General features: G+C 36.2%; 1 protein-coding gene across 2 annotated transcripts in view; it reads right to left on the bottom strand.

The window, feature by feature from the left end:
• FANCL (FA complementation group L) overlaps window positions 1–27,534 on the bottom strand; it is a 74,115-nt gene that overhangs the window by 27,164 nt on the left and 19,417 nt on the right. For both annotated transcript variants that reach the window (XM_056124309.1, XM_056124318.1), the window contains one exon: window positions 3,767–3,863. In XM_056124309.1, the coding sequence (XP_055980284.1) occupies window positions 3,767–3,863 (97 nt within the window). The remainder of the gene's footprint in view (window positions 1–3,766; window positions 3,864–27,534) is intronic.

Genomic DNA, 27,534 nt, shown 5'->3' with positions numbered 1-27,534 from the left:
GAACCTAAAAGGTACAATTTTAACTTCTGGATAATCTGACAAAAAGTGTGAACCTAGATATTCATTTTTAGAGTTATAGGTATCATAATACTAACAAAAACATAAATAACTGTATTATAATTACCAGAATTTAGGCAGTTTTCATAATAGATTGTCTAAATAGAGATAATTTATTGTTTCCACCAGTAACTCATAGCCTTAAGTTTGACCTTAGAAGTCTGACAATAACAATAATCCCCATAAAAAATATTGAAAAATAAGAATCCATATTTTTTTCTTTTTGGGTCACACCCAGAGATGCTCAGGGATTACTCCTGGCTCATGCACTCAGAAATTACTGCTGGTGGTGCTTGGGGGACCATATGGGATGCTGGGAATCAAACCCAGGTTGGCCGCATGCAAGGCAAACACCCTACCCACTGTGCTATCACTCTAGCCCCCAATAAACCATTATTTTTAACTAAATGTTTTTCAAATAAAGAAAACTCAGTAAATATAGAATAATATTATTATACAATAAAAAGCATATATTTACACCACACATTATTTTTTAAACTCTATAGTATACTGTTCTAAAGAAAACGTTTAAGCAAGCATTTGTAACTGAACCATGTGAACAGTGAGGCTCTCAACCCACAAGTGAACACGTTTTTACAACAGCAGATTACACAAATGGTTATCACCTAGCATCGCCTAGCATCAACTTTAAATTTATTCATTTTAAATAGCGCTGATCTTGACCAAAGCTGAGGAAGTCCCTAGGCTGTCTTTTTTAGTTAATATTTATTGAAGTACTGTGAATTAGAATACCATTAATGATGGTCTCAGTCATACATCATTATAACACCACATGCATCACAAGATGTCCAAATGCCCACTTCCTCCACCAATGTCCAAAGGCTCCTCCTTTTTAAACACCACTCTTCACTCTCCAAATTCAGTTCTATAAACCAACTCTCCAGTTCCGTATAAGCTACTTCTTTTATGAAAGAAAAGATGGTAATTATATCTTAGTTCAAAAGAAAATATTAAAAAAGATTAACTCATTCTCTTCATTATTTATTCATTTACTTTTCAAACCCTCCCAAAAGGTGCTCAAGGTACCCAGGGGCCATACCCAGCAGTATGTGGCAGATAATTACGAGGGCCCAAGGATGCAGTATTGCTCAGGAGCCACAGTGCTGGGGTTTACACATGCCATCCTAAGGATCTCCAGGGCCAGACCTGGTTTTCAATGAATAATGTGGTGCCAAGGATTGATAAGAGAGTTGGCCAAACACAAGGTATGTGCCTTAACTCCTGCACTATCTCTCTGGTCCCAATAAATTAATTTTTAAGAGTATCTTGTTAAAATTAGTAATTTTTCTTGTTGGTTTTCAAGATAGTGACATAAGTGGTAGAACTAGGAGAGGATATATTCATGAATAAAATCAATTTCATTCCTATATGTCAAAAATATAAAATATAGGTGCATGCATTATATGTACTTGTATTGTAAAAGTCTATTTGGCTTATTTAAAAATTCAACTTGATTCATTAAAACTTTTTTGTATTAATATCGATAGCATAGTGGTAGTGTTTGCCTTGCATGCAGCCAACATGGCCGACCGGAGTTCGATTCCTCCGCCCCTCTCGGAGAGCCCGGCAAGCTACAGAGAGTATCTCGCCCGCACGGCAGAGCCTGGGAAGCTCTCCGTGACGTATTCGATATGCCAGACACAGTAACAACAAAGTCTCCAATGGAGACGTTACTGGGCCTGCTCGAGCAAATCGATGAACAATACTGAATACTTTGGGGTGTTTTTCTCTTTTTTTTTGTCTTTTTATGTCACACCCGGCAATTCTCAGGGGTTACTACTGGCTCTGTACTCAGGATTACTCCTGGCAGTGATGGGAGACTTGTGGGATGCTGGGAATTGAACCTGGGTCAGCTATGTACAAGGCAAACATCCTACCAGCCCTACCAGCTGTACTATCACTCTGTACCATACTGTGTATTCTTACCATATAGTTTCAGCTATCACTATTTTAAACCTCCAGCCCTAGACTCAAATATTCTTAAAATAAAAATAACTAAATCTAAAATACAACTTTGGTCTCTATGAAAGTTTAACTAAAAGAGATAAGTAAAAAACTATTTACTGGTCTAATAAATCACACCAATATAAGATTTACTTGGTTTCACTCTTTTTAAAAAATATTTTTGGAACAAAATTGTTTTCTTCCGATTTTCTTACTAACACAAACAAAGCTTTCTCTTATCACTTATAGGGCATCTGTAATAGAGTTCACAGTTACTGATACAACAAAAACTGACACTTGAAAATATGCTCCAGTGAAATATTAATAGTTTCATCTTATCTTTTGAAATTAAAAAAAGCACAATGGGTCAAATGTGTTGCTATAACCTCTCAGGACCACCAATAATGTAAATAACCAGAATAAGTAATAAAATCTTGTAAGGGTAGTTATAGACCACATATATTTAAATTACTCTCTTCTAATAGAAAACCCTATAGAAAAAAGAGGGTATTTTTAAAATATTTAATTTTGGTCTTTGTAGAAAGCAAGATACTTTTTATCAATGTAAAAAATATAAACAAATAAACCTTTAATGAAAATGATAGAATCCTTGCCACAGGCAGCAGGTGACCTTTGAAAAGATAAACTCAGATTTCTCCTGATCTTAAAACAAGCACTCTTTTAAAAATTAAGAAGGAAAGAATTTTTTTCATCTCAACAGATGAAAGTTATTTGGAGATACATATATAAAACTTCTTTTACAAATAAGATTTATGTCCCACTAATATTTTTTCAATACCTATCGCAAGTCTGAAAATTATACCTACACATTCGGTATGTAAAAAAAAGGCAGTCATTTCTCAACCTGTTTGATACAAAGACACTGTAAGATATCAACTTTTCTGTGTCACACAGTACAGCTTTATATATTAATTTTCTCTTGTGGAAAGCTTAAATGCCAGACACATTTTTAAAAAGGACAAACACAATTGATCTTTTCATCACTACAATCTCCTGAAATAGAGTTGATTGATGATTCCTAGGAACAATACAAAAACACACAAAAAAAGGCAGATGTCCTGATTTTCTTCAAATTGTTTCCTTGATTATTAACAAATTAATGATTAATATACAGAACTTATTTTACTCAAAATCTAGTAATGTAATACAAAAAAATGGCTATGTTTCTTGCTAGTAAAATTAGTATCTATAGATTATTAATCTGTAAGGGTTGTATAAATAGATGTAACACATATAAATTCTTAAAAGTGAAAAATTCCTTTCACTTTTTACAGAAGTGAAAACTTCAGTCAAAATCAAAGTTTGAATATGTGTTTATTTACACAGGGGATAGGGAGTGGGGTGGGCAATTACAGTAAGAACAGCAAATGCAATTTAGAGTTGAAAGTAACAAACTTAAGTAGAACTTAACTTATGGTGAAACTTCCAACTCTTCTATTATATCTTACAAAACTAAGACTGCTTAAGACTTCCTGAGAATGTTTTTTAAATTTACTTTGAAGTTTATGTTTTTATCAAATTTGAATTAACATAGGGACGGGAAACTATATCTGTGCCAGTGAAAACACTGTACATAAATGCTTTGATGCTTTTCAAAATTAATTTTTAAAAGCACCATACAAACTTTTAAAACTAGCACCTCTTTATACTAAAATGATTTCGATTTCATTTACAAAGTATTTCCTATTACCTAACCACAGTAACAGTTCATCAACACACATACCTTCGGCTTCAATTTGAGAGTGATAAGATGCTCTCTACCAGAAGCATCTTCAGCTTTTAACTTGATGGTACTGAAGCAAGAATCCACATAAACAAGTCTGGTGAGAGAGAATAAAAAATAACCATTCAAGGGATGGCACAGTGTAGAGGAGGAGAGGCTGAAAGATGACAGAATTCAAAATAAAAATATTTCTATATCCATATTAATCCACTGCAAAAATTAATCAGAGGGATTTCTGCACATCAGCCCTTTATGCTCCTATAGATTTACTGCAGTTAATACACCAGCCTAGTGCTTAATGCAGTCATAGATCTCTGGATTATTTACAATGTGTGTCAAGGCTCATGCTGTGGTCAGTGAGCACTATGTTTCGGTTTTCCATCACTGGAACCTTTGGCACACACAGCATGTTCCTGTCAGCCTCTACTTATGTACACATTAAACTTTCTGTCAAACTATTTGATCCATTTCTGTAGTTTCATACAGTATGAGACTTTTATGCTTCCTTTATTTGCTTTTCTCCTCAATGAATTTCTCCTTTATTATCAATAATGTTACTGTCCAAATATCTGGCTGATATTAGTTCATATACTCAAATTGATCCTCTAAGGAAAATGCTGTATAAGCACAGGTACAGCTTGGTCTCCTAACAATAAATTTTCTTTTTTGTGCAATATATGGTTTCTGACACTTAACCTAGGCATGTGTTCAAGATGAATAATATTTTAAAAATATGGCACAAGCAAAATTGTTTTGGCTTAAAGTTGCTCTAAATGCATGAATTTTCTACAATGGAAACCAAGACCCTTTGAAATATATCATTCTATAAAAATATGGTCCCTTGAGTGGCATAAGCTACTGCCAGAAAAGTTCAAATTTAGCAGTATATTTACTTGTGAGCTGGACATGTGGATCTCTTTTGACACTTTTACTATATTATTTTCTTGTACAGATAAAAAGAACCTGAAGAATATTATAAAACTTATAACCCATATCCCTAATAAGATGAAGACCCATTAGAGTCCAGAAATTAGTAGCATCCAAAACTAGAAAATAGTTTTTAAACATCATTATTTGCCTTTAGTCAATGGTCATGTATTATGGTGAAATGATTCAATTTCAAGAAAATGAGGGACAATAAAGTTATAGATCACTAATAAAAATTAGATATAAATCTAAAGGCAATACATAGTCGCAAAAATAGAATAAAATAAAACAATGGCAGAAAATTTAATCATAACTATAAAAAGTCTAGTCATTCTAAAAATATATTATTTATATTAAAATATCCACAATTTTACATAATTTTCTTTCAGCTTTATCTGGCAACATTTTAAATTCTTCTAAATTTAGATATGGGATTTATCACATTTTACAGGATATCTCTAAGGATCAAATAACAGATATTTGACTCTTAAAGATACTGGAATTTAGATTCAAGATGTAGAGATGAACACATGTATATATGCTCTATCAACTTACTAAACTTTTTTCAATAAATAAAAATTACAAACTTACAAAAACAAAAGAAACATTACTAATAAAGCAAACATTCAATGGATTTCATAAAAATGCAAACTGGTTGATAAAAGATAATATTCAATAGAAAGGATCCTGATGGGTATTAGGTAAATATTCTTTCCCATTCTGTGGGCTCTTTCTGTATTTTGGTCATGGTTTCTTTTGAGGTACAGAAGCTTCTGAGTTTGATGTAGTCCCATTTGTTTATCTTTGCTATCACATGCATGGTCAGTACTGTTTCATCCTTAAAGATGCTTTTAGCTTCAATGTTGTGGAGAATTCTTCCTACATTGTCCCCTATGTACCTTATAGGATTCAATAATAAAAAAAAGGAATGTAATGTGGGAAAAAAAAGAATCCAGAGGGCAGAAGAGACAGTACAGAAGTTAAAGTGCTCGCCTTGCATATGAATAACCCACGTTCTATCTCCTGTATTACTTATGGTCCACCAAGACCTATCACAATGATCCCTGAGGACAGGGCTAGAAATAAGTCAGTTTTGCCAAATGTGGCCCCAAAACAAAAACAAACAAGAAAAGGAAAAAAAGGGGGGAGGGGTGGAAACACTGGCGAAAAATAGCACATAGAATAGAGGGCAAGACATAGTCTAGAGGAAATTAAGTAAGTTTGGCTTTAAAATATAAGAAACCAAAAAGGGTGGTGGAGTTTGGAGGAACTCTAAGGTCTAGGCCAGGGCATTTTCCCAATAAAATGTTGTATTTTTTCTTAAAGACACTAAAAGAAAAGAGAACATTTTAACTAAATTACAAACAATAAAATGATGATAAAATTTTCAATATGCTTTTCATTTTAAAGAATTTGTCATCAAGGGTCTGAGTGATGATAGTACAGTAGGTTATCATATTTGGTTTGCAAAGTTTAGGAACAGAACTCCTAGAACAACCACCAACTGGGAGCTCTTTGGCACTATTGCGGCAACATGGGAAGATGCCATCGTTGAAAACATTTGACAAGGAATACGATCGACTGGTTCAGCACCTCCATGATTGTGCGAGGAATGCCAAGAGACAGCCTCAAAAAAATGCCTGTCTCCAAAAACTCTTGAGCTCATTTACCAACGTGGCTTGCCGCAAGCCTCAGGCAACCACAAGCCAACATCCGATCTCGTAAAGCAATGCAAAAAAGCAATAAAGACCTCAAAGAGAGAAGAGCAGCAGTGCTGGCAGATGCGGCAGATGCCGGGAAAAGCATTCTCAATGCCCACCTATACTTCGCCAACTACAAGACCAAGATGACTGCCCTCTGACGTCCTGCTGGGTCTATCACATCTTCCAGAAAGGCAATAGAGAAGATTATCCATGACTTCTACTCAGATCTCTTCGATAGCCACGTCCACCTGCCCATATATCAAATTCCGCAGGATGAATATGTTGTTCCCAATGTTCTCCCTTCAGAAATCCGACACGCCATTTCATCGGTGAAGAAGCAAAGGCACCTGCTCCAGTCAAGGTCAGACCCGAACACCTGAAGAACCTGCTGTCAGTACTCATCAATACACTGGCTTGGCTCTTCAAATACTACCTGTCTGAATGGAAGGTTCCGTCCCAATAGAAATGGAAAGTAGTACAGCAGGAGTGTACTACTGTACAAGAAGGGAAACATCCACAACATTGGCAACTATCGTCCAATCTGCCTGTTGTCTGTCGACTACAAGTTGTTCACTTGAGTCATACTGAATAGGATTGGCAGAACACTAGATAAAGGACAACCATGCGAACAAGTCAGGTTCTGAAAAGGATTCAGCACAATCAACCATATCCACATGATAACCAAGTCCATTGAGGTTTCTCGGGAGTTCAAGATGCCGCTCTAATGTTCATTGGTTTAAAGAAGGCCTTTGTTTCTGTTGAGACTGAAGTGATCATCAAAGCCCTAGCCAAACAGGGCATTCAAACTCAATACATCAGGATCCTCCGTGAGCTGTATCATGGACTCACTACCAGGATCTCACCAATCTACAAGGATGTGATCATCCATGTTAAGAGAGGGGTTCAGCAAAATTTCACCAAAACTTTTCAGTGCCACCCTGGAGAATGTCATTTGACAAGTGGAATGGGAAGGAATGGGAGTGAAGATAGATGGTCGGAAATGACACCACCTCCGCTTTGCTGATGACATTGTTCTAATAACATCAAACATTAGCCAAAGGGCACAAATGCTGGCCAATTTCGACCATGTGTAAAGGTAGAACTACAGCTGAATCTTATGAAGACAATGTTTATGGGAAACGATCTTGTTCCTGATGTTCCATTCACTCTCAATGGAACAAACATCTCTGAATGCAACAGTTAATGTGTACCTAGGTCGAGAAGTCAACATGATGAATGACCTGGCACCTGAGTTGCGCAGGAAGAAGAGAGCAGCCTGGAACACCTTCAAAAGCGTCAAAGAAATAGCTAAGAGGAAAAAGACCGTCCAGCTCCAGGCACATCTCTTCAATTCCACTGTTCTTCCCGCATTAACATACGCCTCAGAGACCTGGGCCCTAGGAAAATAGGTTGAGAACACTATTCGGGTCTCCCAAAGAGGAATCAAAACAGTTATGCTTGGAGTATCACACTTCACTCAAATGAGAGAAAGAATCCAGACTTCCGACCTTCATCAATGATCAAGAATCAGGGACGCTATCTCATTTGCCAAAGCATCAAAAATCAGATGGGCTGGACACATAATGCAATTTGGAGAGAACCGCTGGACTAGAGCCATTACCGACTGGATTCCAGAGGATGTCAAAAGATCGCGTGGCTGCCCACCTATGAGATGGTCAGACTTCTTCGTCAAGATCCTGAACGATCAGTTTAAGGCTATTCGTATTCCTAGAACAAGCAGATGCCATTGGGCTATACTAGCACATGACAGGGATGAATGGAGGCATTACTGGCACCTGCTTGCGCAAACTGATGAGTAATGGGATGTCAAGTGATCAAGTGATATAGGGAGAATATGAATACTAAAATCTGTAACTGTTTTGAGATTAAGATATAACATCTTTAACCAGACAGGCAAGAAGTTTAAGAAATATTAAAGTCAACTATGAAAGAATAGAGAAGGCAGAGCACATTTGAGCTAAAAACTTTCATTTGTAGTAATTATTGAGCATATAATTTTTAAACTAAAAAATCAAGCAATATTGGATATAAGCATCATGGTCACGGTCCTCCCGTTGTTCATCAATTTGCTCGAGCGGGCCCAGTAACATCTCCATCCTGAGACTTGTTGTTACTGTGTTTGGCATATGGAATATGCGTCACAGGTACCTTGCCAGGCTTTTACCGTGCAGGCAAGATACTCTCGGTAGCTTGCCAGGATCTCCAAGAGGGGCAGAGGAATCGAATTCGGGTCAGCCATGTTGGCTGCATGCAAGGCAAATGCCCTACCTGCTGTACTACCGTATATAAGCATATTATTTAAAAATAAATTGTAAACATAAACATTTCACAGTATCTTAAAAGAATAAAATTGGAATAAGAAATGACATGGAAAATTTTTGATAGTAAGATTGTATTTATCTGGAATGTGGATAATTTGGGGTTCTTTTAATAGTGGATTAGCACAATTTTATAACCTACCTAATCTTAGTATTTTCTACCAGTTCATGGTAGAAAAGTCTATTATAGATATGGTGTGTGAAAGAAATATTAAAGGAGTAAAAATGTAAGAATCTCCTGTAAGGAACATAAAATTTATTTTTTCCTAAAAATGAATATTTCAAATGTTCAGCTTTATTGTTATGATGGGTATCTCAATTTAGGCAATATAATAATATTTATAATATAACAATAATAACTTTTAGTCATTTAAATAATAAATACACCTAACTTTTTTCATAATTGGAGAGAACAAAATTTTTAATGTTATAAAATCACATTCAAAAATCTATATTTTGAAGTTTTGCTATTATGGACCAAAGTATATCCTATTTTGACTAAAAAAGTATGTCCTAATATTGACTCTAAAAGTACAAATATAAACTCTAAGTAAATATTACACAATAATAATGCTTCCCTTTCTAATTATTGTTTGTTGCATTTTCTCTTCTCTTTTATAAGACTGCTTACAATACTACTAATATTCTCCCATTGTTCATCCATTTGTTCAAGCGGGCCCAGTAACATCTCCACTGTGAAAATTGTTGTTACTGTGTTTGGCATATCGAATACATCACAGGTAGCTTGCCAGGCTTTGCTGTGCGGGGAAGATACTCTCGGTAGCTTGCCAGGCTCTCTGAGAGGGGCAGAGGAATCGAACCCAGGTTAGCCAGGCCGGCTGCGTGCAAGGTAAATGCCCTACCGCTGTGCTAAAATGGTACTAAATTAGATTCAACTTTTTATATATTTGTAAAGAATATTAATAGTTAAGCTTCTGGGAAACTTTTGCTGTTTTTGTTTTTGTTAATAAATGAAAGTTATCAACACAGAACTTTTTATCTCTCAATAGATATACCTACTTTGACCAAATTTAGATGTTACTTTTTAACAACCTAAGGTATACAATATTTATTTTCTCTAAATGACTGAATATATCTATGTAACAATAATATCACTGGTAAGTTAAATACCTTCATGTTTTAATAAACTACTAAAGATTCTAATTTTCATTTTCAAGCTTAGGCAAATTTCAAAAACAACCTTCCTAATTCATATCTCTTCTTTCTTCTCTACATTATTTCTTGTATTGTGTGACTAAACTAATCTTCAAAAATACCACCCTAACAATATCAATCCCATGCTAGAAACTGCACAGTAAGTCTTCATTTAAAGAATCCTTAGTCCTTCAGTCTGGTCCAGCTATAAGAATGTACTGCACGTTTCCATGTTACAACTTTTCCTTTACTATCCCTACCCATTTAAGGTTCTTTGTATTCCTTCCATACTTATCCAAATACCTCTTCAATAAATATTTTTGAATTATCTATAACTGTGCCACCAAATTTCATCTTTTACACTGCTACTTTTCATTTAATTATTTTTGTTTGTTTCTTTCCCAACCAGGAATCATTTCTGGCAGGGTCGGGTATGTGTGGTACTAGGGATCTAACCCAGGTCAACTGCATGCAAGGCAAGCACCTTATCCACTGTACTATCTCACTGGCCCTGTACTTCTTATTTTAAATCAGATATAACATATACATTAAAGAGCACAATGTATGTGTGTGTTTGTGTGTGTGTGTTTCTGAGATGTGAAAGACTGAACCAGGACCTCACATATATGCAAAGTAAGTGCTCTACCTCTATATTACCAGTCTTAAGGACACAATTCTTGAGCATACAACACAACCAAAATTTCAGTTGGATATAATTTACATATACCATATTAGTTTTAGGTATACAATGTAATTATTTAATATTGGAGAATATTAGCATGGAGTGATAGTACAGCAGTAGGGCGTTTGCCTTGTGCGCAGCCAGCTGAGCCGAGCCAAGTTCGATTCCTTCTGCCCCTCTCAGAGAGCCCAGCAAGCTACTGAGAGTATCTCGTCCGCATGGCAAAGCCTGGCAAGCTACCCATGACCTATTCAATATGCCAAACTCAGTAACAACAAGTCTCAAAATGGAGACATTACTGGGCCCGCTCAAGCAAATTATGAAATGTAAGTAAACATTTTATAATGCTTATCAGTGTTTTACCTTTATAAATGAGCTTTGTAAAATGAACACACACATACACACACACATATACAGCCAGAGTTGTTCACGTTTATTAAATCCCATGTATGTTTTAAATAACTGAACCAGATCTGTTTAAATCAGAAACTAAAGCATATCACCAATTTCAAAAAAACATGCTTCTACAACTGGGTAATTTGTATCTAGTTAGTGATTTGGATACATATAAGAGAAACGCACTGTATTTATAAAGGTAAAGTGTGAAAAACATAAATATAATTTTTTGCATTATATATGTAATTTTTTGTATTGAGTATTCTAATGAGTATTGTAATTTTTCCCTTTTTGTTTCTGATCTAATTTATTTGATCTTTTATTTTTACTGCCAGTAAACTGGCAGGCTACCGAATGTAAACTGCCCACACGGCAGAGTCTGGCAAACTCCCCGTGGCGTACCCAAAATGCCAAATACCAGTAACAATGATGGGTCTCATTCTCCTAAAGAGCCTTGAATATAGCACTTTCTTAAAAATCTCAGGGCTAGGATGAAGGAGACGTTACTGGGGCCTGCTCGAGGCAATCAACGAATAACAGGATGGTCGTGATTCGTGATTTATTTTTACTCATGAGTCTAGCCAATGGTTTATCTACCTTATTATTCTTTCAAAGAACAGCTCCTAGTTTTATTGATTCTTTGTATTGCTTTCTTGGTTTCTATACTGTTTATCTCTGCTTTGGTTTTCATTATTTATTTTCTTCTCCTAGTCTTAGAATCATTTGTTGTTGGTTTTCGAGACATTTTAAGGTGTGCAATTACGATGTTCAACTTTTTTTTCTTTCCATGTGTCAGCCTGTAATGCTCCAAGTTTCCCCCTAAATACTACATTTGCTGTGTCCCATAGATTTTGGTAACTTAATTCTTCATCGTCATTAGTTACAAGGAATCTTTTTCTTTCTTAATTTCCTCTTTGATCCAGCTATTACGAAGCAGCATGTTATTTAATCTCCAGGTATTAAAAGAGTTTCTCCCCATCTTCTTTTTATGGTTAATTTTTATCTCTGTGGAATTGTGATCTGATAGGATTCTTTAATTTGTAAATTTATGGAAGTTAAACTTAAGTCCTAAAATATGATCTATCTTGGAGAATATTCCAAGTGCACTAGAATACGTATTTAGTTTTTTTGAGGATGAAAGGCCCTATACAAATCCATTAGTCCCGGTTCTTCTAGTTCCTCACTTAGGTTCTTCTAGTTCCTCACTTGTATCTTTACTGATATTCTGTCTAGTGGATTTATCCAGTGGTGACAGTGAAGTGTTAAAGTCTCCCACTACTGTTATGATTCCACCCATGTGTTTCTCTAGGTTTTTTAGCAAAAGCCTTAAAAACTTTGCTGACAAAACATTTTGTGTGTATATGTTAGAGTTAGTAATCTGGGGTCTACTGTAGTGTCCAATAAGTAGTGTCCATCACTGTCTCTAATTACTTTCTTTTTAGATTGAATGCAATTTGATTTGACATGAGTATGGCTGTCCAAGCTCCTTTTTATTTTCTACTTGCAAGTATAACTGTTTTGCTCTTTCCACTCTGAATCAATATATCCTGTGGTTTTAGATGCATTTTCTGTGAACAGCAAATGGTCAGGTTTTGTTCCTTGAGACAATCCACCAGTGTACACCTTTTGATGGGAGAGTTTAATCCACTGGCATTCAGGGATGTTACTGATATAAAGACCTGTGTTGCCATATTACTGTGTAGGGTTGTGACTCTCTCAGAAATCCAGGACTTCATGAGAACTTATACCTCTATTCTGTTAAGCTGGAGAACCTAGAAGAGAAGGACAGATTCCTAAAAACATGTAATCTCCCAAAACTGAATGAGGAAGAAGTAGAGAACCTACAGGTCAATCACAAGCAAGAAAACTGAAGTCATTAAGAATCTTCCCAAGAATAAAAGTCCTTACTCAATTAGGTTTATGATTTCTCTTCCCTTTAAAGAAGACTTACTGCTGTTAATGCTTAAGTTTTACAAAATATTGAAGAAAAAGGAATTCTTCCTAAAATCTTCTGTGAAGCTAACATTACACTGATACTCAAAGATGACAGAGATATTACAAAAAAAAATTTTCAGATTGATTTCTTTGATAAACGCCCAACCGCTGTGCTATCGCTCCAGCCCTAGCACGGCGGTTGGGCGTTTATCAAAGAAATCAATCTGAAAATTGGAGTGATAGCACAGCGGTAGAGCGTTCGCCTTACTGGCGGCCAACATGGCCGACCCAAGTTCGATTCCTCTGCCCCTCTCGGAGAGCCCGGCAAGCTACCTAGAGTATTCGATATGCCAAACACAGTAACAACAAAGTCTCCAATGGAGATGTTACTGGGCCCGTTCGAGCAAATCGACGATCAACGGGAGGGCCTTTCCTTTCCTTTCCTTTCTTTGATAAACATCAATGCAAAAATCCTCAACAAAATCTTAACAAACAGAATTCATCAGTCTCTTAAAAAATTATGCAGCATAATAAATGAGATTCATCCCAGGAATGCAAGGATGGTTCAATACACAAATCAATTAACATATATACCACATCAGCAAAAGAAAAGATAAAAAATCAAAGGATCATATAAATTGATTCAGAGAAAGTTTTTGACAAGGTCCAATAAGCTTGGACTGACAAGGATGCCCAGTTTGTCTTCTAACTTATTCAGTATTGTTAGAGCTCTGCAACAGAAATCTGGCAAGAAAAGGATCCAAAGGAATCCAAATTGGAAAGAGGAAGTAAAATTATCTCTACTTGTGGACGATAGTAAGATATACATTGAAGACCCTGAGGAGTCCACTCCAAAGTCCTAGAAACAATAACCCATACAGAAAAGGAGCCGGTCACAAAGTCAATACACAAAAATTTGTTGCATTCCTATATACAAATAAAGAATCAGAGGAGAAAGAAATTGAGTCTATCAGAGTCTATCCCATTTAAAATAGTATCCTAAAACATCAAGTACCTAGGAATTAAAAGAATTGTGAGACTTATACCAAGAAAACTTTAAAACACTGAAGAATGAAATTGAAGAAGGTCTTATAAAAGGGAAAAAACATTTTATGCTCATGGATTGGAAGAATCAACATTGTCAAAATGATCATCTTACTAACCTACTATACAGATTCAAATTCAGGTAACATTCTTCAAGGACTTCAAGTTTGTGTGGAACCATAAAAGACCCCACAGAGCCAAAACCATACTGAAAAACAAGAAACTGGGAGGCATCTCACAACATAACTTGAACTTATACTATTAAGCCATAGTGAAGCTTGGTACTGGAATATAAAAAGACTCTGACCAATGGGTCAGAATAGACTAAGGACAAACCCCATATATATGGTCAGTTAATTTCTGACAAAGGAGCCAAGAGTATGAAATGGAACAAAGACAGCCTTTTCAACAAATGGTGTTGGGAGAACTGGATTACCACATGCAATATATTAAAACTGGATCTGTGACCCATACCTTACACAAACGCCAACTCAGAGAGAATTAAAGACCGTAAGATCAGACTTGAATCTATAAAGTACCTGGAGGAAAATATAGGCAGCACGCTCCAAGACCTAAACCTCAAGGAGACCTCAAAGGAGTCTTCCATGATATTATGCCATTGGAAAAGGCTATAAAATCAAAATTAAACAAACAGACTCATATCAAACTTAAAACTTTCTGTATGCCAAAAGAGACATGGGCTAAAACTAAAGGGTAGCTGCTTGAGAAAAAATATTCACACATCAGGTAAAGAGTTCATATCCAGGATATACAAAGTACTCACAAAAATCAACAACAATAAAAATTTAAAAGCCCCACCAAAAATGCGGAGAGGAAATGAACAGACACTTATCTGAGGAAGACCAATAGAAAACCAACAATACTGAAATCAGTAGCACTGTAGCACTATCCTCCCGTTGTTCATCGATAAATGCTTGAGTGGGCCCAGTAACGTCTCCATTGTGAGACTTGTTACTGTGTTTGGCATAGGAATATGTCATGGGTAGCTTGCCAGGCTTTGCCATGTGGGCAAGATACTTTCAGTAGCTTGCCAGGCTCTCTGAAAGGGGCGGAGGAATCAAACCCGGGTCGCCCAAATGCCCTACCCTCTGTGCTACTGCTCCAGTCCACTGAAATCAGTAGACCCAAATTTTAACAACCAAACTTAGAAAGCTGCCTGTCAAGAGGACAGGCTGGAGCAGGGTGGGGAAATGAGAGGAAGCCCGGGAACATTGGCAGAGGGAGGTCAATACTGGCAATAATATTGATGCTAAAATGTTTTGTGTCTAAAATTCAACTATGATGAACTTTGTAAACTATAGTGCTTTAATAAAAAAAACCTGGGGGGGGGGCAGAAAATCAGATGTGTATTAATTTTTTTTTTATCGGGCCATGATAGTAGAGCAGGTAAAGAGCTTGCCTTGCATGCAGTCAACCGGGGTTTAATCTCAGGCACCCAATATTTTACTGAGCCCCACCAGGTGTGATCCCTGAGAACAGAGTCTTATGTATTGCCTGGTGGGGCTCAAAGCCAAAAAATTAAAATGAAATTACTGCTATTACTGGTTATAATTAAATTGTAATACAAGTGCTATAAATTCAGATAAAATCTGACAGTTTTAGGTGAACTAGTGTCACAATAGTTTTATATCTACTTTACGAAGGAATTATTTGACTCACATGTTTCTTTTAATTCTTTTTAAGCTTCAGTGGATTCATTTAGAAGATGAAAATGAGGTTCACAGAAGTTAGATTAACTTCCGAAGGTCACTGTTAATAAACCAGAATTAAAGCCCTGCTCTAGTAATTGAAATGAAATTGGTACAAACAAGAATTTCTATTTCTTCCAATTTGTCATATTTAAAATGCCAATGAAAATTATAGAAAATACTACCATCAATTGATAACATCCACAACCTATATAATGTACCTAAAGATATCATTTAGATAAACAGAATATTTAAGCAAAATATCATATTTAGTGAAATTCAAATAAGTCTCATTTTCAAGCTAAATTTGTAAAAAAAAAAAAAAGTAGTTGATTTCAACTCATTTTAACTCATAATAAATATGCTGTCTGAAGAAAAGCAAAACTTCAGGTAAATCACACTCCCATTCATTATCATTTCACCTATAAATTATCTAAGATCATGTGAAATAAACTTAAAATTCCTATAAATAAAGTACTTATATTAATTTTGTCCAAATTGGGATGCTTCCATAACTAAAAGGAGCCAAAAATAAGAGGCATGAATTAGTAATATGCTAGATAAAGAGATGCAGGGATCAACTATTGTATAAAGTACTAAACACTCCCTACTCCAGAACATTCTTATTACAAAACAGAAAATTCTATTAAGCCCCAAGTACTCCGTTTAATTTTTAATGTTTTAATGAGTCATCTATAAAACAAGCAAAACATCAGAACACCATGCACATCAGTCAACTTTGTGACCTGCTAACACCCACAATAATCCACAACTGTCATAACACCTTAATCTTATGACTTATTTTCATGTTTTACAGAAGATGAAACTAGTATGGAATTTAACACAATAATGAGCAGACTTAAGATCAGTTACAATTTTTATTATTTATAGGAAGAATGTGATTAAAGGAATGATTTTAATCATATTTTAAATATTTCCTCTATTTTTGTAATTTAACATTTTAAGATGACTAACCCCACATTTAATGAGAAATGACAAATACATGATATGAAAAAACATCAAAGACCTTCTTATCTTAAAAAAAAAATTTCTGGGGGCTGGAGCAATAGCACAGCAGGTAGGGCATTTGCCTTACACATGGCCAACCCAGGTTCGATTCCCAGCATCCCATATGGTCCCCTGAGTACCGCCAAGGGTAATTCCTGAGCGCAGAGCCAGGAGTAACCCCTGTGCATCACTGGGTGTGACCCAAAAAGCAAAAAAAAAAAAAAAAAAATTCTTATTACCAGATTATACTACTACATAGACAATTCTACAAATTTAGACTATTCAAAAAATACAAACATAGTGACATGTTCTCGAAAACACTCAGTGCCTGCAAATCCTTAAAATCAATTTTTTATATAAAGTACCAGATACCACTTTAAAAAATATTTTTATGTATAGAGGGCTGGAGTGATAGCACAGCAGTAGAGCGTTTGTATTGTGCGCAGCCGGCAGGCTGAGCCGGGTTCAATTCCTCCGCTCCTTTCGGAGAGCCTGGCAAGCTACCAAGAGTATCTCACCCACACGGCAAAGCCTGGCAAGCTACCCATGACATATTCGATATGCAAAACACAGTAACAACATGTCTCATGATGGAGACATTACTGGGCCCGCTCGAGCAAATCGATCAAAAACGGGAGGACAGTGCTAAGAGTAAACTCTCTTTATAAACATATAAAGAGAGTAAAGAGAGTAAACAATATATTCAGACAGGGCTTCAGAGGTAGTAGTCTATTTTAGGGGAAGCTCAATTCAAGTCTTAGTTTTAATTCTAAGGGTCCTGAAGTACAATTTTCATCAGTGTGTCAAGTGTACTAGACATATTTAAGAATTAAGTAAGCATCTCCCACAACTGGTGTCACACTGACTCATCCACTGGCCCTACTCTACTGATTCACAACTAAATCTCCAAGGAGATGCAAGCCAAGCACACACTAAAAACTTGGGGGCGGCTTCAGGAGGGAGCAGACCAACTCCTTACCTGGACAGTTGCACCCACAAACACAGCAGCAGCCAAGGCAACGGCTCAACTCCACTACTCACTAGTACTCTCTGCAGAGACACTAAACTGTGAAAAAATTCAGGTACCCTGGTGTCCAGGTTGAGAACTCTGGGGTCATTTCAGGGTAGGGTCAAGCAACATCCCCTACTCCCCAATACTTCCAGAATCCCCAGAATCCACCTCCCATAGTTACCACCATGTCAACTTACTGGTACAGACCAAAGATCCTAACGCTTCTGAACCACACACCTGCACAAAATTCCTCAATATTGAAATTCCAATAGGAGCACACCAAATTCAATGGGAAGGTAACATAAAAGCCAGCTAAACTCAACAAACAAAAACAATAACACAGAAGGCTCAACTAGTAACAAACGGCTTAGTAAATCTTTAGAAAATAACTTAACTTGAAAATCCTTGAAATAGAACTTGATGAAAATTGTACTTCAGGACCCCATGCTGAAATATAACAATTTCACATTAAAAATTTGATTTTTTAACTTATCAGTTTTAATATTGGAGCTTTGTTATCTAATCAATTTTAACTCTAGAGTTTTACTAATAGCTGTGTGGCTTTTGTCTACCAAAAAACAACAACAAAAAATAAGTGTTGATAACAAAAAAAGTTATAATCAAGTCACAAAAACGAAATTGGTAAGAAGTGTTCTTATTCTACCAGTGCTGCAAAAAGGCTAACATGAGTTTATTCTATGGTTTCTGGCAATTCTTGCAAACAAACTCTCTTCTGCTAGCATAGTATCTATAAAGAATATAAATAAAACAAAATGACACAAGCCATATTCCATGTCAATCATCCATTTCTGTCATAATAATTAAACACGATGTCCAACAAATCTGAGAAACAGCTTTTAAAAATGTCTCTAAGGATGTGTTAAATTTATATTTGGTCCTTTTTATCCATACTAAGACTGTTTTTTTAGTTTCAACCTCAATGTGTGACTAGCCATGTATTTAACAGAGCTCTATTAAAGCGTGAATATCAGAGCTGCCCCACAGCACAACTCCAGAGAGAATCACTCACACAGAATGCCAGAGCACTATTAATGCAATCAGTCTCACTCAACAGATTCAGATACAAGTTGGGAATAAAAATACTTATCTTAAAATTTATTTTGAGAATTAAATAAAAACTATATAAAGTGGCAAGCTAGCAGTTAGTAGCATACAACAGAAACTTTGGAAATGGAATTTGCCATATATAATGATATAAGAGGGAAATATAAACAATATTGTGATGAATGCTACAATTGAGGAATTCATATCATTACTTTTGGCTTTCACCTATTACTCAAATTAGAAATATATTCCCTTTTCCCCACATTAAAACAATATGAGTAATGTAAAGCAAAAGCTAATACTTTCCATTTGTCTCTAAACACTACTAGCATAAAATATTTAACATTCTTGCACTTTTTTTCAAAAAAAAACCTTGTTGCTAAAGGCTGTCAAGAAATCCTGTTATTAAATTCAGAGTTAGTATTCAATGCTACTGTGATGATGTATCTAAATTATAAATCTTTCACTAATAAAATTTAAGTCTTTTGTAGCAATAGCACATTGGGTAGGGTGTTTGCCTTGCAGAAGGCCAACCCGGGACGACCTTGCTTAGATTCCTCTTCCCCTCTCAGAGAGCCCAGCAGGCTACTGGGAGTATCCCACCTGCATGGCAAAGCCTGGCAAGCTACCCGTGATGTATTCGATATGCCAGAAACAGTAACAAGTCTCACAATGGAGACATTACTGGTGCCCACTCAAGCAAATCAATGAACAACGGGACAACAGTGCAGTATGCATTTTTATGTCTTACATTAGAGGCATTCAATAAATAGATGCAAAAATTATTAGTCAGAAATTTCATATACTTATTTTCAATGCTTCAACCACTTTTCTTTAAAACTTTTTTTTATTGAATCACTGTGAAATAGACCATTAGAAAGCTGTTCATGATTAGATTTCAGACATACAGTGTTCCAACATCCATCCCTCTACCAGTGTACAATGTCCAGCAACAGAATCCCAGGTTCCCTCCAAACACCTCCCACTCCCTATCTCCTGCCTGCCTCTACTGCAGGTGCTTTTTACTCATTCATATTCTCTCTTTCTCTCTCTCTCTCTCTCTCTCTCTCTCTCTCTCTCTCTCTCTCTCTCTCTCTCTCTCTCTCTTCCCCCCTCCCTCTCTCTTGCTTTCTCTCTCCCCTTTCCCCCTCCTTTTGGGCATTATGGTTTGCAATATTGATACTGAAAGGTTATCAAGAATATCTCTTACCTATTTTTAACACTAAGATTTGTCCAGCGTGATCATTCCCAACTATTATTGTCATACTGATCTCTTTTCTATTTTACCTACCCTCAGTCCCAAACACACTTGTGGCTGGTTCCAACAACTGACCAATCCTTCTAACCCTCTTTTCCCTGGCCATGGATATTATTTTTCTACTATTTAAATTTTTATATACCACAAATGAATGCAGTTATTTTATATCTGTCCCTTTCCTTCGGACTCATTTCACTCAGCATGATACTCTCCAAGTTCATCCATTTATAGGCAAATTTCATGACTTCATTTTTCCTGACAGCACTTCAACCAACTTTTTATTTCTTTAACATGGAGTTTCCCCTAACATGCCAGATCCATTTATAAAAAATAACCTCAAACTCACTGCACTTGCCTCTATTTCCCTTCCCATGCCTTTCCTATATTCCTAACTATCCTGTAACTATCATGATCTTACCCCTAAAACATTTGAAAATAATTTTAAATGATTCTTCTCAATTCCATCATTCTAAACCCAAACAATGGCATTAGTGTCTCAAACCTTCAAAACTTCACCCTGACCTTGAACAAATTCAACTCAACTCACTATCTTCTTGGACTCCACTTTATTGCTAAATTTCATTTAAAAGGTTCTATCCAGAACCAGACAGATAATTCCATGGGCAGAATGTATCCAAAGCATGCTTTACATATAAGGGGGCTGAATTTAGTCCCTGGCACTGCTAAGATAACTGTACAGAGCTGGAGTCATCCCTAAACACCTCCCCAGAAAAAAACAAAAGGTTTCATCTCATCCCAAATACTATTTAGGAATGGTCCTCATCAAATATTGTCTTTCATAAATGAACATGAACTACTCCTCAAGATCACCGTAATTAAACATGTAAAATTATACATAATATCCATTCCTGGTTAAAATGGAGTCTTGTATTCCACAGAGAACAACTGGAGTCTGAATGAAAGGAAAAGAAAAGGGAAAAGAAACAGAAGTTTGAAGTATATAATAAACACCTGCTTGAAACAAAACAAACAACTGCTAAGACATTCGAGATGTTAAGGACCAAGGTTCAAAAAAATAAAAATGGTAACAAAGGATTAAGTAGGCAGACTCTAGGTATAGAACAAGAAGAGGAAGAATAGATGCTGTTCCAGATTAAGGGCTACTATTAAAGTGGCGGGGGGGGGGGGGGGTGGGAATAACATAAAAATAAACTAAGCATTTCTGAAACACTATCTTGAGAATAAAGGTAAGGTAAAGGTAAAGGTCCTCCCGTTGATCGTCGATTTGCTCGAGCGGGCCCAGTAACGTCTCCATTGGAGACTTTGTTGTTACTGTGTCTGGCATATCAAATACTCTCGGTAGCTTGCCGGGCTCTCCAAGAGGGGCGGAGGAATCGAACTCGGGTCGGCCATGTTGGCCGCTTGTAAGGCGAACGCCCTACCCGCTGTGCTATCGCTCTTGAGAATAGAGAAATAAAAATGAGATTTAAAGGGCCAGAATCTATCAGGTGAGGCCAGAGACTGTGACCTAAGATCTGGTAAGTTCCTCTATGAACTTTGACAAATCCTTAACTTGCATGGAATGAAGATTTTAAAAACAAAAACAGACAAAAAAAAAAAGAAAAAGCAAAATGCCACTCTAAAAAAACGAGAATATGCAGAAATCTCCCAAAAATGTGGAAAAAAAAACATTACAATTTCTTCAAAGTCTTGAGAATCTTAGAGCTCTACCCCTAAAAGCAAGCCAAAAAAAAAAAAAAAAGTAAATGAAGTGTTTCCGGATTAGATCCTAAATTAATTGGGCAATAAATTTCCTTGGGAAGAAACAAATTAGGGCTTAGGTTGCATATAGGGAGAAAACCAATCACCTAATTCTTACATAAAAGCTCTAATGAATTACAACTTTAGAGAGAGATAGTACCAATAACAAGAAAAATGTGCCCTACTAAATCTATAATCAGGAGCTTTGGAGTTAAATCATGTGTGCTTGCCTTAGATACATAGTTTGACCTCCAGCACCACATGACCTCCTGAGCATATCCAGGTTGTAGTCCTAGAAATATTGAGTGACATCATAAAGCTGGGCTCAGTATTAAACCATGAGAGTCAGCTGGTCAGGTATCAACAGTAGTGGTCACTGTGTCCCCAGAGTTTTCTTGGAAAGTCCTCAAAAATAACTATAACCTACCCTGAACCAGCTCAATTTTAAAAAAAGGTCATTATAACTAACTCTTCTCTGTTTCTCTAGCAAAAGAAAAAGAAAACCCTTTATAGAAAACAAGCATCATCAGAAGAATCTAAAATATTTATAAAGAATGCCCAACTCTCATTCCAACCATGAATTATTAGACTAATAGTATAGCTAAATGCCCAAGGATAAATACTTAAGAATAGTGATAAGATCATTAAGTACAAGCATCCTTAAAGCAGTTTTCTCATTTCTCAACTTGTATATTTTTATTTTTACCTATTTTATCTATTTTTAATTTTTTTTTAGGAACTGTGGTTTACAACTGTTCATGGTAGGGTTTCATGCAAAGAACCCAGCACCACACCCTCCACCAGTGCCCACATCCTTCCACCAATGTCCACTGGCCCCTTTCCAATTCCCACTGCTAGGGTTAGTCAATTTTACTAAACAGAGGTAAGATTTAAGATTTTGCAATTTTGGTTTTGTGATATTCAACTATCACTGCAATTAATTGTGGAAAAACAATAAAAAATAACCCTTATGGGTTAAAAAAAAAAGTTACAAAGCTTTTGTATTTACCTATAGGAGTTAAAAATGTATGCTCAAATGAAAACCTGCACACAAAGGTGTCTACTAGAGCATATTTATTCATAGTTGCCAAAATCTTGAAGCAACCAAGATGTCCTTCAGTAAGTGAAAGGACAAACAAATTAGTTCACACAAATAATGGATTATTCCATTAAGAGACTGAAAGGAAATTTAAATAAGCATTACTAAAAGCAGTCAATCTAAAAAGGCTACATATTATATGATACCAACAATATGACATTATATACTGAGATAGGGAGGAGCGAATGAGTGGAGCATAAGGTATTTGAGGGGCAGAAAAACTACTCTGTGATAATATATTGACAGATACATACCATTATACATTTAGCCAAACCCATAAAAAAATACATCAACAAGAGTAAACCCTATTGTAAACTATGGTTTAGGGATGATAATGATGTGAAAATAAGGTCCATCCATTGTAACAAATGCACCACTCAGGAGATAAAGGGGATTTCTAAGGCATTCTTAGTAGCAGGAAGTATATAGAGAGTTTCTGTACATTGCTCATTTCTTGAAGTGAACCTCTAGTTACTCTAAAAACAAAAACAAAATAAAAACTGTTTTGTAGAAGTGCTAGCAATGCCAAGATGCAAAAGAGAAAAACTAAGTGGGGGGCTGATAGGAGATAAATCTGCTCAAGGTAATATAGATATGGGAAGACATTAAATATGAGAGGAAATATAAAAATAATTTCAACAGAACACTTTATAACAAAAAAAAGCAGAAACGAAGAGTATTTAAATTTGTAACTAACCACCTGGTATAGTTATACTAATATATAATAATTTAGATAATAATGTAAGAGATAATAGAGAGGAGAAGAAACATTGAAATATGGAGAATAGGAGTTAGTGGTGTGGCTCAGTGAGAGAGTGCATAGCTGACTGTGTGAGATCCTGTTATAAATCCCCAGGATCACAGAAAAAAACAGGAGACAATACACAAGGAAATCGAAGCAATTATAGATTTGTATACGCTCTGTTACATGATTACAAATATAAGAGGACAAAATCATGATCCAAAAAAGCACTATCACATTGGGGGAATTTAACAACTCTCTCCAGATCTCTTAGTAAAAGCAGGCCAAAAAAATCATTAAGCATATAAAATATGCATAGCTAATAAATGTGAATAAATCATAAAGCATATAAAATATGCATAGCTAGTAAATGTGAGTAATGAATAAACATAAAGCACTATACCCAGCAACAAGTGGAAATAAACATTTACCAAAACTGACAAGAGCTAACTCTCAAAGCAGGTCTTGATAATCTTTACAGTATTCATGTAACTAAAATTATGGTTTCTGATTGACAAGTAGAATTAAGCTGATTTCAGTAAAAATAAATAAATAAAAAATAATAGTAATAAACAGAAAAGTGGTCAACGTTTTGAAAGAAGCATTCAAAGGAACAAGTCAAAGAGTATAATCAAACTTTAGAATTCATATTCCCCATTAAGTTAAAAGTCAGATATATTCAAGAGAACCATAATGTTCTCAACATCTGGTACAGGCAAAACCTTCTTTCACGACTTTCATAAAGACAGTGCTCTGTCATAAAATGAAAGGTTCTCTTCACATAAAATTCCTATTGCACTTTCACAGGCACTTTCAGGTGATATCTTTTAATAAAAGTCAGCAGTATAATATCAAGAGCAATTGCCAGAAGAAAACAATGCAGTTCTGTACTAATGTTCTAAGGTAATCAGAAAACATATAAAGTTATGGATTGTAAGATACAATCCATCACTGACATAGTACTTGCAATCACAATCTTTTTTTTTTTTTTTTTGCTTTTTGGGTCACACCCGGCGATGCTCAGGGGTTACTCCTGGCTCTGCACTCAGGAATCACTCCCGGCGGTGCTCGGGGGACCATATGGGATGCTGGGAATCGAACCTGTATTGGCCATGTTGGCTGCATGCAAGGCAAATGCCCTACCCGCTGTGCTATCGCTCCAGCCCAGCAATCACGATCTTTAATAAGGTTTAATAACTGAAATTCAAAGTAATATTTTTTGGCAAAACTTCAGGGCTCTGAAGTATGGATCTATACACTTGCATTAACCAGAAAGGCAATAATGTTAAAAAGTAATTATAAAAAAAAGTAAGCTTAGGGACATAAAGATAGTACAGTGAGCAAGGTCTTGCACACATTTGACCTGGGTTCAACCCCTGGCACCCCATATGGTACCCTGAGTACCTCCAGGAGTGATCTCTATGTTCAGAGACAGGAATAAGTCCTAAGCATTGCTAGATGTGGCTGAAAAACCAAAAAAAAACAAAAAAGTGAAAAAAAAAGCATGTGAAGTCCATGTTTGCACAATGACTAACCCACCCTTCCACATCTTCATAATATTCAGCTATTTTTTAAAAAGAGATGAAACAGATCCACAGAAAATATTGTTTTGAATTCTTATAAAAAGACTTTTAAGGAATATATATATATATACATATATACATATATATATGTATAGGCAACAGAGACTGAAAAAGCCCCTTTCTCAAATAATCACCACATACCACATATTTGAGTTTATTTTTGTTTGGGGGGCCATACCTGCCAATGCTCAAATGTTACTCCTTGCCCTGTACTCAGGAATTATTCCCAGGGTGCTCAGGGACTATAAAGAATACGGAGGATAGAACTTGGATTAGTCCTATACAAGGAATAGTACTACCCACTATACTATCACTCTGGTCACTATAAATTATGACAAAGAGTCTTTACCACTTTGAGGAACAAAGCACATGTAAGTTAATAAATGTATGCCTCTGTAGTGTTTTTCTTCAGTAACCAGATTATAATACAAGATTTAGTAAAGGACTGTATATTCTATACTTATTTAAGTTTTTTTATTTAAACAGCTATTTGATTTTCTAGTTCTTAAGTCAGCTATCAAATGAACAACTCAGAAAATAAGTTTTAAAAATGCACATAAATATTTTAAACACATTCTGAAAAACTAAACAATAGTGCTAAGATGATAAGAACTAGTAAATCTTTACTGCAGCTTTAGCTCAGAGTGGAAAATATAGAATAGAACCTAATAATAAATGGTAATTTTCAAAGCATTCATACCAAGAAGGGAACTAAATTTCACAACTAAATATCAGTAAATCACCACAGATTTCTTTCAGCTGGCATATGAAATAAATTTTGGCTATCAGCATACTTTACTTACTAAATTAAAGTCGCTTTATGCATCATTTGTTCAAAGAAAATTATTCTTCAAAAATTTAGTTGTTAAAGTTTGCTAATCAAATTACAAAATCTCTAAAGGTTATACAGTTTGAAATTTAGACAAAGTGTACATTAACTAAAAAACACACATATACAAAAAAATGCAAGTTTACAGTTTAATTTTTCAAGTTATAGGCATGAATTTTCAAACACGGATAATTCAGCAATACTCAAGAAATAACTTCAATTTCCTGAGAGAAATCGAGACACTAGTTGAATAACTCTTATACATTAGACAACTGAGATTCCACATGGAACAAATAAGTAAAAGTAGAATACACTGTTACATTCACCTCCAACAAAATATCATATAATCAAGAATCCCCAAATCCCACCTTTTCTGAATCATGAAGAATTTGATCCATACATTAGGCACCTTGACTTTAAAGCTGCCATCTGGGAAATGAGCCCCCAGATCAGCCAGTCCTAAAATCAAATCAACCTACCCCTAAATAATCCAATGAAGCTTATTTCACAAATTACATAGGAATAAAGCAAATGAAGAAGCAGCTGTTCAAACAGACTCATGAACACACTCCATGGATACCCCCTCCCTTGATAAGTGTAGTGGGAGTGGGCAGAAACACTTTCGTCCTAGTTTCTCCCCATAAGACTTGATCTGTCTGTTACAACAAGATGCTCCAAGAACCTCTAAGAGATAGAAAGAGCCGGTGAGATTTTCCCAGGAATTTTCAACAAAAAAAAAACAAGTTTCCAGCTTCTTTCAAAAAGGAGCTTGTCAACACATTTAACAACTGAGTTTCTGTGGTTGCTACTCAAGAGACAGCTTTAAGGTCTATGGGGTTTAGAGACTTTCAGAATACTGTAGGATTATAGTAAAGGGGGAAAAGTAGATCTCAGTCATGTAGTACTTTCTGCAATGTAAAGACTCAAGTTCTCTAACTGTCATCACCCATATTTCAAGTTTTATCGAGGCATCACTCCATTTGTGACCCCAGCATCAGAACAAATGTGTGCAATCTCTGGCACATCGTCACAGGGACAAGGAAAGGGTAATGGAAAAATGAATAATTAATAAATATAAGTAGCACTTGAGGTGCTCCCATCCCCCTCTCATGCAGAGTCTCCTGCCCCCGCGCATGGCTGTCCTCGCTGAGCCCCTTGGAGGGGAGCGGGTTGAGTTTCCCTTCCCGCCCCGACCAGGGCTACGGCAGCCGAAGACCTCCAGAACCAGCCACCACCATGCTGTGACCACTCTCCACACGCATGAAGATACCAGCAGAGGAACACAGGCATGCGGGTCCCGGGGCCGAGATCTCCAAGCCTGCTCGGATCGGGGCTGAGCATCCTCCACCCAAATCCTCCATATTCCAGTAGGCAGGGGTCACACCCACCAACTGGCCCCTTGGCGCGGTGTAATCCCATCAACGGCCAAGACCCAGAGACTATAAAACCCAGCTCCCGGAAGCTGACATCATATTGTCTCATTCCTACTTTGGACAAACTGGCAGGCTACCGAATGTAACCTGCCCACACAGCAGAGTCTGGCAAACTCCCCGTGGCGTA

The sequence above is a fragment of the Sorex fumeus genome, unplaced genomic scaffold, assembly GCF_029834395.1.
Source record: "Sorex fumeus unplaced genomic scaffold, SorFum_2.1 ptg000006l, whole genome shotgun sequence".
Classification (NCBI taxonomy): domain Eukaryota; kingdom Metazoa; phylum Chordata; class Mammalia; order Eulipotyphla; family Soricidae; genus Sorex; species Sorex fumeus.
The sequence above is the reverse complement of the archived record's forward strand: the minus strand, read 5'-3'. Positions and strand labels throughout refer to the sequence as shown.